Source organism: Carassius carassius, chromosome 7, assembly GCF_963082965.1.
Source record: "Carassius carassius chromosome 7, fCarCar2.1, whole genome shotgun sequence".
Lineage (NCBI taxonomy): Eukaryota > Metazoa > Chordata > Actinopteri > Cypriniformes > Cyprinidae > Carassius > Carassius carassius.
Window position 1 is genome coordinate 6,337,085 of NC_081761.1, and position 15,275 is coordinate 6,352,359.

The 15,275-nt window shown below is 37.9% G+C and overlaps 1 protein-coding gene across 1 annotated transcript in view; it reads right to left on the reverse strand.

Annotated features, from left to right (window-relative positions):
* grin2ab (glutamate receptor, ionotropic, N-methyl D-aspartate 2A, b) overlaps window positions 1-11,992 on the reverse strand; it is a 90,996-nt gene extending 79,004 nt beyond the window's left edge. The window contains exons 1-3 of the mRNA XM_059553623.1: window positions 10,907-11,992; window positions 10,159-10,345; window positions 5,503-5,898 (exon numbers count right to left, since the gene is read on the reverse strand). Of these exons, the coding sequence (XP_059409606.1) occupies window positions 5,503-5,883 (381 nt within the window). The 5' untranslated portion in view covers window positions 5,884-5,898; window positions 10,159-10,345; window positions 10,907-11,992. The remainder of the gene's footprint in view (window positions 1-5,502; window positions 5,899-10,158; window positions 10,346-10,906) is intronic.
* Window positions 11,993-15,275: the final 3,283 nt, after the last annotated feature.

Here is a 15,275-nt window from a genome sequence, read left to right on the forward strand (position 1 = left end):
AGCCACCAATCTCCATGTTAGTCGATTGTCCTTTACAACCCGCGGGAAAGAAGTGACGAGAGCACTAAGAAGAAAGAAAATAAGTGAGGACGAGAGAGACATGTTTTTGATCTGCCAGGGAGAGGAATCCTTTATGTTCTGATAAACCCTGAAGGAAGAATGAGAGAGAAAGAAAATAAAAGAAAGGGAAAGAGTGAGAGATGGGGAGAAGGAAGGTCCACATATAGAGGGATTGCTGAGATTAAAAGAAGAGGGGACAGACTGAAACTTGACAAAGGTCTGAGAGCTTTATCTCTTAAAAGCTCCATCTGATCCTATGGTTCAAAGCGCCACAAAAAGTACGGGAGCTTCCCTGTAACCTGACTTGAAGTGACACTGACTTTACTAGAGATTTGTTATCCAGTGTCCTAATGACAGTAACTGAATGTAAACGAATTTCTAATTTCATATCTTCCATCTATAACAGCATTTAAGAACTGCAGTGAGTCACTGTGACACAGCCCAAAATAAGTAGGTGGCCATCAAGGCGCTACTGTTAGGAGAGAGAAGGATTTATCATACAGTATTGAGCGATGGCAGATCGTTTGTCCACTGTGTACCATTCCGGAGTCTTGTAAAGCATCTTAAATTACATTCCAGCTTAGGTCTGCCATTGTAACTTTATTTCGGTGTCTGGTTGAAGTGCAGCGATACATCACACAAAATAACGAAGGACAAGTTTATTTTGGCTTATACAGGACTTTCACTTAAGCTGAAGTGATCCCTCCTTGGGGGCATTTGGGAATGTAGGAACACAGGTAAAGTGTTAACAAGAGCTGGCACAGTATTTCAAAATTACAGAATGCTGTTCTAACCTAAATAAAAACTGACATCTTAAATGACACAAAAAGCATGAGCATTAATTGCTCATGCTTTTATCATGGTAAACGGTATTATCATGGTATTGAAATTTATCTATGGTATGTTGTAGTCCAGATAAAAAAAAGCCTATTAAGTCTTAATACTTAAGTATTTGGCACTCTGATGAACATCATAGCAAATACACAAATCTGAATGGCTATTTAAAATTATTTAACCCTGTGGAGTCGATTAACGCGTATACGCGTTATGAGTCATTTTCTCCTGATAACCCCGAAAATAACTTAAATTACACTTTCAGATTTAATCGTACAGATAATATCAATACATCAATCGAATCTGTAAAGGGTCTACTTTTTTTGGGATACAGACATAATAATAACAAAACTTTGTGAACTTATAAAATAAAGATAACAAACAAGGTGTGCTGTCTGCAGCCTTTGTCTGCGCTGATCTTCATTTAGAAACACGTCATTAAAATGAACTGTAACTCTGTGAATACTCAATGAAGAGACATGAGAGAGATATCTATAGAAAGCTTGACATGTCTACTTTTAAATGTTTTAGAAAGTAGCACAGCTGCTATTATTTATGGGGTTTTCAGGGTAAGGACTGCATTGTCTGCAGTTTAACATCATCTGCTGTCAGAGAGTGAATGTGATTTCATTCAGCGCATTTCTCAAGTGTCCCCCCATGTGCTTCTCATGCGTGCTTGTTTACATCAGAGTGAACACACGTCTTTTAATCAACATACAGCGTTGTGGTGCATTTTGGGAATAGTATTCTTAAAATGCATTCCAAATTCGGAATAATTTGTAATATATAATTATTCACTGTATTTATAAGTGCCCACGATAACAATATAGTGCATATTAATTACCGCGATATATCGCATTACCGAATACTGTAACAAGTCTATGCTCATCTATGTTTTACATTAGCCAGTTGCCCCAAAACTATACCCATCTTCAACACGTCATTTAACTGATGACTGCTTTTCTCAGGGAGTTGATCACAGTATACACAAACCACTTGCTCTTTAAAAAGACAGTACCCAGTTTATTTGTACTAGCTGGCTCCACTGAACCTGTATGACAAATAACAGATGTTTATATTTTCTATCCAGTGTTCAAAATATGGAACTATGGCAATGGAAGTATAGTTTCCGACAAGTGCTGCAAGCTGTAGACCAATCACCAACAAACTTGACCATCTGACCAATCAGAGGAGAGAAGGCTTACAGAAAGGAGGGGTTTAGAGAGACTGAATCTTAGAACTGCTCTGAACGAATCGTTTGAGAATTGTTGGAAAATTAGGTGATATTAAATGCATATTATGAGAAAACGAAAGCAGTGTTTGACCTTGCATGCATGTACACCTATTGTAGGAGACTCCCAAAACAATATTAGGAACCTTAAAAATGGCATAATAGGGGCACTTAAAAAAATTCTTACCGGCCCCAAACCTTTAAATGTACTATACATCATGATTTGGAAAAGTATAAACTGAAAAATTACCTATTAGGAACTGCAGAATGTTTGTGCTAAAACTACACTTTTTAAATTATAAAGATGTTTTTAAAAAAAAACATTTATTTCTCTCTTTTCTTTATAATTAAATTTTTTTTATTTTTTTTTATTCTACAACATAAAACTAAGTAGCATTAACCGATCCAGTGAAGGGAGTTTTATTGTGGCTGACATCATCAAACTAATGTCGCCGTGACATCAGCAAAGTGTCTTATAAGCTTGTTAGAAACGAGTTGGCTTTTAACCTACGAGTGGGTTTTCTATGCGCTTCGGTGTTTTTTTACAGGCACTTATTTGGCACTGCTGATGACATCATATGATCTAATGTGCCAGTGCAACCTCAGTCTATTGTTAAATGAATAACAAGAAAATTTGAGTGTGTGGGAGATAGATAAGCGAAAAAGAAAAGGAGTGTGCGTGTCTGTAAGTGTATGTTACATATTTAATTTATGTCAGCCCCTCTATTTTGTTCTTTTCTCCTATAATGCACCTCTCTAATACAGATGGGATAAAAGCTTCAATGGGGTAGAAAACAGCTTTAGTGTTTAACTCTTCAGGTCTGACTCTCTGTCCTTCTTTTCCTCATATAGACCCTAAACACATATGCCCAGACCTCATTCCAAAAACATGCAACATGCAAACCACATAAAGCAGCTCATCGAATATTCAGTCCTGCCCCCTCAGTGTGCGTTAGTGCTCCCTGCCCTTTCTTTCCCATATCAGAAGTGGAGACATGGATAAAAAGATGCGCCTTAGCGCCTTCATTTTTAATAACATAAGAAGGACAATCTGGGTTTACAGTGAAGCGAAGCATCCTCCAGGACCCTCAGATACACACTCTTAAAACACACTCATGCTCTCCCCTGAGTACACCGCAAAAAGACATGCAGTTGAACTTGATCAAAGAGAAACAGTGGTACAAGAGAGAATGCTGTATTATACTATAGAGATAAAGGCCATTCTGAAACATTTCACTGAAACAGTGAAAGACTTTTCAGTACTGCTGGGGACATTCGTTCCCACACTCGCAACCGGCTGTCACTTGTAAATGCAGAGCATCTTGTTTTTTTGATAAGAAACTCTTAATTCATGTAAAAGGTTAGAGGTTTTATATTAATGTAATTATGATGCAGGAGATGTGGGTGATCTTCCGTAATATTTTTCGTAATATTTGGCTACTGTTCTAATCGTAGCCTAGCCTACTATTATAAACGAAAACTGCCTACTATCCATGTTTATTGAGTAAATGTTCAATAACATTAATTTAAATTTAAAGTCACCAAACATATTCTGGTTTAAAAAAGAAAAGAAAAACACTTTCTTTTCTTTGCATTGTTGCACTTTTATTGAAAGGTTTTGGTTTGTACTTGTGTAAGCGGCTTATGGTAATTGTCAAAATAGTTTTTCCCACTTGTCATCCTGGCATAATGTTGCCTATTCTTTAAAATAAAAATGAAATAATAAAAATGAAATAATAAAATGAAAAATACACTGCTGTGGAAGTTGTTTACTTCATTAATGTGTTTTACTGTGTTAATGGAATAAGGATGCGAGTAGGATTCGGTATTCGGTTTCGGATTCGGCCGAATCTTAAACAGTGGATTCGGTATTCAGCCGAACCCAAAAAATCTGGATTCGGTGCATCCCTAGTTATTTATATAAATAATTAATAAAGCACTGAGAAAATACTCATTTCATTTATGTGCAAATACATTTGGCTTGATATTTTGCTATTTTATGTAAGGAAAACTTCATACATGCCAATGTACACTTCTCAGACACATTAAAAAAATCTTACTGACTTCTTATTGAATGTGAACAGATCTGACAGTAATTGTGATATTTTCTGCCTCTCTATTTCTGTTTATTTCACACTTGGAAATGCATTGTGCTTGACATGTTATTGCACAGCCAAGACTGTATCAGCCTCGGTATCAAAATGAACCCTGGGAGATGATTTAAAGAAGGGATGAGAAGTGTTATGGGAGACAGCAAGCAGGGGGCCTCTTAATGTTTGAGTTTCATTCACATCAGCCACAGCATTTGACTCCCTAAGCAGTGCTTCCCTCCCGAAGAGTCTCTTCAATTATTACCCTCCAAGCTCTACAGCAGCAGCAGGGCCTAATGTGTCAAATACGAAGTTGGAGAATGTCGCTCGAAGGAAATTAGATAATGAAAAATCTGATCTTTATGAATTCTAAGCAACTTTCAATATATACACTTGCCACCACAAATAACTTGTCATACATACAGTGAGAGAATAAGCAGATAGTAAAACAAAAAACTAAAAGCAAGACTTAAAAAGAAGCTACTAATTACATAAAAACTAAATGCACATTACATAAGAATTAAAACATCACAATCTTAAGCAAGAAATGTTTCTAACCATGAGCTTTGACAAAGTAGCACAATACACTTACTTTGTGGCTGTATTTCATCACTGTTAAAAGGGATTGTGCGTTCATCTAAAATTATCAAATCATTATTTGGAAGGGTAGTTTGAAGTGAACTCAGCCAGATGATGCAATGGGATGACATGGTCGTCTACAAGAAGTTTCTACAGTTTATGTAGATGAAGAGTGTAGTAATAGCCTAATAGTCAAATGCATCCATTTGATGATTAATTAAACATTTTAAAAAATCATTGATGTTTAACATAAAATAAAGATGGCATCAATGAATCCATTTGCAATCATAAACTTTCTTGGCTTCAATGCTCAACTCTTTTGAGGCAGCTCTGTCACTACCCCGGCCGCAGGTTTCTGTCAAACCCATACAACTGCAACCCATTTTGCTATAAACACAGCTCATTGCCAACTTTGCAAAAACAAATAGACAGACAGAGGGACAGTGACAGGAAGACTGGCAAACCGTCAGGCTACATCTGATGCAGATGGCATGACTGATAAAGAAAATCTGTCAGGTATCTGAATTGTGTTTCGTTTAATGCCACACAGCTAGACAATCCAAAACATGGCATTGAATATTTGAAATCAAGCTTTATGTTTAGGCCTTGGTGGTAAACATCCGACTGATGCCAGATATGATGAAATATTCTGCGGTGGGTTGCTGTAAATGCAAAGTTGAGGACATATAAAGCACAAAGCATGCTTACCTTTTCGGCCATTGTCATGGCAGAGCCGCCATGGATTCCCAGTATGGGCATGGAAGTCTGAGAGGAAACAAAGTCCAGCATCTGTGCCACAGCTTCCTGGTCCGTGCCATCTCCATAGACCAGCCCATGCAGTCTCTGTCGGGACATGAGCTCACACAGGTGTGTAAGCATGCTTCCTGGGTCCGTCTGGTTCACCTGGACGCTGAGAACAGTCACATCCAGAGGCGCACCTATCCCACGAGCCGGACGCAGGGCTGATTCGGATACAGTGGGGGTTTGGCCCAGTATCACAGCTACACTCAGGGATGGAGGCTTCTCTGCGGCCTGCGACCAACCCAACAAAGCCCATAAGACCATCAAGCAGACTACAGCTCCCATCATTCCTGGCTTCAGCCCCTGTTAAGATAAGAAGTTTTAAAAAGATGCAAAACATCAGGCTTACCAGATCTCAATAGACCAAAATCAGATCACATCCATAAATTACATTCACCCTGTTACTTTACATGCAAAGATTCATTGGAGGGGGACTGGTAAGCAAATCCAGAAGACAAGCTTTTAAAGATTAAGATGATTTGGCACTCAACTACTTCAACTACTCTATCATTTCAAGTCAATACTTTTCAATTAGCCTAAACAGTTAAATGGAACAGTGGTTCACTTATTAGCAATTAACACTGATGTTCTGTCTCACAATATGTCATCGTGGTTGCATTTAAATGGCCTGGCTAATTGATAGGACTCTTCAATAGTTTATAACGATTCTAGGCGGAATTTGATGCCCGAATGATTCCAGATGGCTAGTGTAGCTGTCTCTTAAATTACAGTAATAATTGATGAAACCATGCACTAACTGGAGTGCATTATAACTTCATGAGTGAAGAACAGCTTACACATGGTTAAATTTAAGTGCGCTGATGTCAGTGGTTTAAAGATGGTTTAATCTCAAGAGATTGAATGTAAAAGTCAACTTTGGAATTAAGGAAATTGTACTTATGGCTTAAAGGAATAGTTCACTCCAAAACTCAATCGGCACATATCCCTATTCATTTTTACTGTAAGGAAAACAGCAGTGTGAACATACTTCAAATAAATCTTTTATGTTACAAAGAAGAAAAACCTTACTAATTTGGAATGACTAAACAGTAAGTGAATAACTGACAATATTCCTTTAAGGTAAAAAAAAAAATAGATTCTTTTTTTCTGTTCATTTGGCTCCTTTTATCAAGGTAGAGATACTTTGCTATCAAAAATGCTTTGAAAGCAAGACTGATCGAATTCACTCTAAACTTTTCACTCTCAGAAATATCACTGGATACACCTGCTTCATCCCTGGAGTTTAGTCATCAGTCATATTTGCACCTCCATTTCATTCACAGACTACCTTGAGCCATAGTCAATAACCACAGATTAAAAAGTACTCAGATAATGTTGAAAATTATAACAAAAATATATTAACTAGAACAGTCAAATATCCTGTTTCTTATTTAACTCTGGCTGAATATATCACTGGTAGTACACAAGCAGGGCATATATACAGCAGCATCATGAAATCGTGTGAGTTTGTCTCTTAATATACTGTATGTGCCAGGGCATGTAATTTTAAATCAATACTCATCATGACACAAAAATCAATAAAATGAAATAAACCCCACAGTCTTCAGAGCTTGAAATTTGGGAGTTTGTTTGGGGTGCTCAGTAAGGAATGATGTGATAAGAATTTGCTGCCATCAGCTACTACAAATACTACCATTTTTTATCACCAGTTCTCAACAAAGAAAAAAGCTTAATGCAGAAGCTCATGAATGCACAGCTTAACAGAAAAAGTCCTACATTGGGATATTAGATGGAATATATTGCAAACTTGCTGTACATGTGGGTAGTTTAAAAATAATAGGCACATGAATATTTTCAAGATCAGCACATTTTTAATAATTTTATCTTATAGTGGCCGGGGGCGTGGTCAACACGGACAAATAAAGGCCGGTCTTAAATAAAGGCCGGGGAAATTTGTGCAGCAGATGCAGATATCGAACGTACACGCCCACTGCCAGAGCGTTTCTCGTTCTCGAGTCAAGAACCGGTTGCATCGGTTTTCGGATCACCAGTGCACTGAACCGAGAAGCGTTTCTGTCGGACGCGTCTGATTCGAGAACCGAGGAGCTGATGATACTGCACATGCGTGAAGCAGACTGACACGCAGCGCGTGAGAACCGAACTTGTTCTTTTAGTGATTGATTCTGAACTGATTCTGTGCTAATGTTATGATCTCTGTCTACTGGAACGCTATTGCTTTTCATTTAAAACGGGTTATTTAAAACAATTACTTATCAAACAGAAGGAATTAGAAATAAAGGCCTGCCTCTAATAAAAGCCTGCTTCAAATAAAAGCCTGTTACCTTCTGCAGTTCAGGTAAATAAAGGCCCCGGCTTTTATTTGAGGAATTATGGTATATATATATATATATATATATATATATATATATATATATATGCTGTATTGCTGCAGTAATTCAGGCAAAAGGAGCCCCAACTAAGTATTGAGTGCTGTACATGCTCATACTTTTCATGTTCATACTTTTCAGTTGGCCAAGATTTCTAAAAATCCTTTCTTTGTATTGGTCTTAAGTAATATTCTAATTTTCTTAGATACTGAATTTGGGATTTTCCTTAGTTGTCAGTTATAATCATCAAAATTAAAAGAAATAAACATTTGAAATATATCAGTCTGTGTGTGTAATGAATGAATATAATATACAAGTTACACTTTTTGAATGGAATTAGTGAAATAAATCAACTTTTTGATGATATTCTAATTATATGACCATGACCTGTATATATATATATATATATATATATATATATATATATACACACACACAAGAAAATTAAATTATTATGCTGTTTTTTATAAGTAATTTTAAAATCACAACATTGATACAGCAATTCATGAGCAGAAGTGGATGACTGTTACTGCCTGATGCATTATATAATTCCTCCTACAATGTCATTTTTGAATAAATGAAGCAAAGACTTGTTTAACACTTGACAAACTAATAATTTATTGATGCGTTTCCAATTGTTGGCAAACACTTATAACAGATATTAAGAGGGTTTTGCTTCTGTCAGCTTAAACATTCAGCTGTATTGTGAAGCATACTAATTAGTGCCAATCACGTAATTGCCTAATTGCTTTCTTGATGGTTGCACTGGTAGTTTGTGAGGGTCCAAAAGTGGTACACGCCTCAATGAACACATTACAGATTCCAGAGACAGGCAGTTGTGCTCCGTTACCCCTGTAACTTTCTCATTTAGTATACTTGCTACATCCATAATTGGTATACTCACAGAGCTACCCCAGCAAAGCAACCATGCCCTTAAGTCTACCCCGGACTAGCACTAAGTGTTTCCAAATGCATCTGTCAGATTTGTTGGATGTTTTACAAGTAAACGGTGTGTTTTCAGTCACATTAGACATCACCTTCACCCTAATTTGAAGAATACAACTAAAGAGCAGCCAAGGATATTAGAGACAGTTAATTTCGCTTGCATACAAAAACAGACCCATGGACTTTTATGCATCAAAATTTAAGCAACGCTGCCAAAAACGTCTTGCCAATAGGAGTGTTTGTATGAGTGAGGTTTGAGTATATGCCTGGAAGTACCAACCACAGTTCTGATGGTCTGTCACAGCCCATATTTCATAATTCAAAACCACAGCATGAAGTGCCAAGTGCAGATCGGTTCCTCTGTTAGCAGAATATCACCGCTGAGATCACTTCTCTTCGCAGGCGAATGGGGAGGTTGTGGGTGGATTTCTGAGTTTGACTGTGTGGAAAGGTGGAGGGGTCAATAGTTACGAGTACTCTCAAAATAAGCACCTGCACTAGGTCCTCCTCCCCAATCCATCTCTTTTTCTGACCAACACGTACGCTCATGTATTCCTTCAGTTTAAGGACCAAAACATATTCTACATAAGTATTTAAATCCAGAGAAGAAAACTGTGGTATTACATACCGGTAGATCCATTTTCTCATTCATGTCAGCTACCGTTATGGTGAGGGCAACTGTTTGAAGAAAATTTTGCTATGCAAATTTAAAGTCAGTGCATATTATAGCAAATTCCATTTTAACTGCCAGACATTTTTTTTTTAAGGTAACTCCATTACCCCCTTTATTCCTGAGGTTTGGTACCATCACAAGTGCGTTCAACAGGGCAGCGCATCAGCCAAGTGCTCATGCCTGCGTTCACATATTTAATTCAATTTTGTTCCTGGACTAAGGCATCAGAAGAGTTGGCCCAATATAGCCAATGTAAGGAATGCATTGCTGTATATATCTCGGCATTCAGTTAAGGTCATTTTATCAAGAATAAGTGTCTCTATACATGAATGTGTAGGAAAGAAGGGGGCGGTTTTTAAATATTTCAGCTTCTAAAATTGTATCCTCCATTGCAGGAAAGACTATTTCAGGCCTGGTCCTGTAAGCAAGAGGAAAACATCAAAAATGTGCTTGGACAACGTGACTGCACCCAAATCTGCAAGTCCCTCATTCCCCGTTTAGACCGAACCCGCGAGACAACGGCGCCCCCCTTCGGATCTCCCCGTCAGCCACTTCACACCTATTACTAAAACGTTCAATATTTAAAACGTATCTTACCTTGCGTGTCACGAGGTGTCTGTGAAGGAGACTCGCCGTGGTTGAAATGTGCCATCTGTGAGACTGGCCGATGACTTGTGAACGTTATCCACGAAGACTTCCTCACAGAGAAGGCGCGTTTCTCGGCGCATTTTTCTTTTCAGACCTTCGGCGAACCACCTTGGCAGGAGCTTAAGTGTTCAATGTTCTGGGGGGAGGGAAAGTCAACCACAATCCTTACACCAGGGTAACAAAAATGACAGAACTCATTATTTAGAGTATTTCTGTAACTTCTCGTTAGTGTTCAGTAGTCTACGAGCGAAAAGCCACACCAAAAGGCTTCGCGAGTGGGTAAACTGATCTGCGTGGAAGCGTAACGGTTCCCCCTCACAAAACCAAGTCACCTCAGAGGCGGACTACAATACCATATAACCGTGTTTTAAACAACACCTATCAGGGAGCTTCGAGAGTGAAGTCAGCGGTTAAAAGTGTGTGAGAGACCCGGCATGTTTAAATAACGGCCGGTGTTGTATTCCCCTCACGCGCAGCGCGCGCGGGGTTTGTCTCTATGTAGGGCGCTCGCTCGCGCAGCAGGTGTTGCGCATCAGACGGTTGAAATAATTTCTCCCGTCACAAAAATAAGCCGACGATTTCGTCAACGGGAAGCTCCATCTACTCCCAGTTGGCTGTAAGAGAGCGAGCCCACATTTGTTAAGGAAAAATAATACGTTTTTGATGTTTTATTGAAAGTAAAAAGAGAACAACTCACCTGATATCCCCGTTGTACATTTCCAATACACCAGTCGGGAAATTAAACCGCGTCCTCAGGAGTCTTCATCGTATAACCTTGATCTTTCTTTATAAACAAATCCGTCAAGTTCAGCGCTCTTAACGGCGTAATTCCACCAGTGTCCTTGTGTTAACCGTGTCAATTCCTTACAGAGATTAACCAGAAAAAGCAAAAGGAATACACGTTCAGTGATTCAGTCGACAAACAACGACCACATGGGTTTTTTCACCTTAATATTTCTGTTATTTTTTTCTAAGACTCGAGTGCTTTCCGCGGTAGGAGATTGTGGAACAGGTCTGTGTGCCGCCTCTGAGGGGGATTCCATCAATAATATCGCATCCTTTTGGAGAAAACAACAGCAACGCGCCGTATTCAGTCGTTAAAAGGTCGATAACAGGGGTGAGGTGTATTTTGGATAGAGAGTCCTCTGCGACACCATCGACTGAACTCGAGACATCACGGGAAACTGTCGAGCGCATGCACGCTCCTCAACATCTCAGCGCGGATTGAGACTGTACTCGCCAATGCCTCCCACGCGCTCAGCTCCGCTCCAAATTCAACTCAATTATCTTACCTTACCACTTATAATTAAACACAAACATACGTTTCATACACGGATTTTCTGTCTGTCAATGCAAACAGACTAGTCTCGTCGCTTAACTATTTGAGGAAATCATTTGGTTGTGATGCGCGTTCATATTTCCATCCAACTTTACAGACCATTGCTCTCAGACGCACACTCCATGAATCGAGTTGATGGTAGATTGAGGCTCTCTCTCTCTCTCTCCGTCACACATGAATACAGTCAAATGATAATGAGCACCATTAACAGTCCCTGCGCACGATGGGTGCGTCAAAACTGTGGAAAATTCTCAATCACAGGACGCCTCAGTAAACAAGTCATTTCCCCGCTCGATGTTGTAAAAGCATGTCCCATCCACTGTCGCCTCCACGTGTTAAAGAGAGAAAAACAGTTCAACGAACCAACTCCTGTCTGTCTCAATGAAAACGGTGATTTGGGGCTTGCTCCGTTTGCGCCAAAATTGGTAGTTCGTTATGAGTCAGACGCTCCCAGCTGTGTAATTTCCCTGCAGGAAATCCACGGGAGCCGTTATGATCCCCAACTCATGCAATTAAATCAAATGATTTTATGCTCTAAGATCATTCACCCAGTCAAAGGAAAAACTGCTTGACAAGTCTATTTAAAGTCTTTTAAACTTATGATTATGTCCGCGTGTTTAAGTATAGATACAGAAGACACGTCCCCCCTCATATTTTTTGAGCCAAGTGGATTTTAATGCAAATATCTGTATCTTTAAAAAATTAAGCCCGCACCATTACTGTGAAAAAAAAAGAGTTTGCCTTCTGGTCATGTCCAACCTTACAAAATCTGCTAGACAGAAAGTTCAGCAGATTACCACCGTTTTCATAAAATTCAGCACCATCTGATTCCTTTACCTGAAAATAACGAGTAATATACTCTCAAGCTATGTTTTATTACATTTTACTGTACTGAAATTCATTTTGAAGATTCTACCCCAATAATACCACAGAAAATACTTAATAAAAAACACCACAGATTCCACCTGGCCATAGTCTTATCTCGCCTAAGGTACTGAATGAGTCAGAACTGCCACTGGTGCCCCTGAAAAAAAACTCTCTGTTTAGATATATTTAAAATAATGACGCATTTCTACTCTAAAAGAGATGGTGGAACCTTATTTGAAACATTAAGATCAGATTTTTTTGAAAGCATTTGTAGCACTTTATTCTGCTATTCACAACACAGACCAGCCATTCCACTGTTTTTTGGTTACCAGGAAAGCACGCTTCAATATGATGTAACACTACAAACCCATTTAACAAATATATCATTTAACTATTTAGCATAAACACACAGGCACGCATCCGCATGTTACAGTATGCCTCAGGAACATTATTTGTCTTGCTGTTTGTCCTCACAGGCATTATAATTACTCATTCTTTATAGGTCAACCTTTATATACTAATATATTCATGTTTAGAAATTACCTACTTTGACAACCTACATTCCACACATTGATTTTAAAGAAATAAAAGTGAATACAACCATGCAAACTACTATAAAGTAGATCTGACGTATCTAAACTCGCATACATCGTAATGTACTGCTGCTTTTTGTTACCCCCAGCATTTTTTGTCTCCCTCAGCCAACCAATCATGTTTCATAATAGGCTGGAAAAATGACATTTTACAGTCCAGTGAACAAATTTCAGGATGATAAACTTTACCATTTGTAACAGCAGGTCCATTGTGATTATCCATGTCTGTGTATCTAAGTTTGGAAACCTATGCCCATTATCTGCTTGCTTGAGCAAATAATGCAAATTCATGGCTCAAAGGGAACCCTGATTTGCTTTGGCAGGAAATATCTTCCTTATTTTTTCAAATCATACATCATCTCATATACAGAACACATCAACAAATGTTTTAGGACATTTACAGTAGCAGAATCTAAAACTTACAGACTTCCAGTGGCTCAAACAGTAAAGAATGGATACCAAGGTCGAGCGTTCTGATAAAATGTATTTCTTGAATGGAAGGTAAATTGCTTTAGATGAAATTATCTAACAAATGCATGTTTTCTGGAATGTATTTCTGCTAGCTATCCGTTCTATTCAATAATTTGTTGTCTAATTAACAGGTTTGTGTTTATGTGTGGGCATGGAAGCAGCTTTGCAGACCCAGAGTATCTGTAACAATTATTAAAAATTATTTTATACTCATGTGAACCACTCAAAGACACAAGCACTTATTTTAAATTGGCCCTAATATGGAGTTAAACTGGGTCAAATTAGGAGTTGTTTACTCGTTAAACGAAAGTCCAGAACTGACTTGAAAGGAGTCGCAGGTAATTATCCAGAAAGCTCATAATGAAACAATTTTTCGATTGAGAACAGATTTTAGACATTTTCTTTTAAGGAGACAGCTAAATAATATGCTTTGGCAACAGACACAAGCTCATGTTGACTAATGAAGACCCCATTTCCTAGGACTGTTTGGATTTACAATAAACATTTCATTCACATTTCATCTCACATCCACTAACAAACATCAATAAATTGTAATTTTGACATAGACGAAATAAACCAAGTGCAAAAAAAGTAAGGCAACAGCTACAGGATCACGAAACATGCACAACTTCATGAATAAATGAAGGAATTAAGAAATAAATTAGTAAAGAAGAAATGGAAGAGAGGTTTGCACGAGTCTGTCATGAGCACAAAAAAGTGGGAAATTTCTGTCTCCATGGTAACCCAATTTTCAGAGTCACCACTTTTGTTACCAAACAGACCATGCTACATTACATAAAACACACACTCACAACCCCCTTCACACACAGACAAATGTGTGCATACACACGCACGCAAACATACATTCACTCAATAGAACAGCAGTTTCGCTCTAACAATAGAATTTGCGTGACAGTTTTAGCTTTGACGCACCATAATATCTCTAGAACACAGCCATCTTTTGTAATTACATTATTTTTTCTTTATTAAAAGTAGTCAGAGAGCAAACATTTACACTTTAACACCCTATCTATACCAGAAACATCTTGAGTGGTTCAAAATGAAACACTAAGGCAGTGTTTACTATAATATTAATTAATATGCAGCTGTGCATTTGCAGTTAGTTTAAATTAAAGCTAATCTTAGTCCTTATGTGTCTTTCTTTATACACAACATACTAAAACAAATGCACTATCATGAGCCCTGATGTGCATGCATGGCCTTACCTAAAACACGCATGCTTTCACACATAATACGAAAATTGCACTCTGCACATAATCTCAAGACAGAGTGGTGGGGTGTTTATAATGTCTTTAAAATGATACATAGATTTAAGTGTTAATTATAATTCGAACCTATCTTCATCTAATTTATAATAATAGATACTGAAGATAATGCAGAAAACAGTAACATTTTTCCTCGAATGCAGTGAATCATTCTCTAGAGAAAGCAAAATGACTCATTTTATTTGTGATGTTATTTTGCAGGATGTCCAATTTTGTAGTAAATAGTTTAATTTATTACATTGATTCCTTTTTTATACGCTCAATGCAGAATGATACAGTACATAGTGTGAAATGATGTTGAATAATGGATGCAGTATTATCACAATGCAATGTGGATGCAATGTGGAGACTGCCAGGCAATCTTGTAACAAGCTACAATACATACTAAATCAGAGGTCATCTCAGGCCAACACTGTTACTGATTCAATAACAAAAGCCATAAACACACACAGTACATCAAATATTACAGACATAAACTACAGAGGTTTTCAGAGCTTTGTGTATTCAATA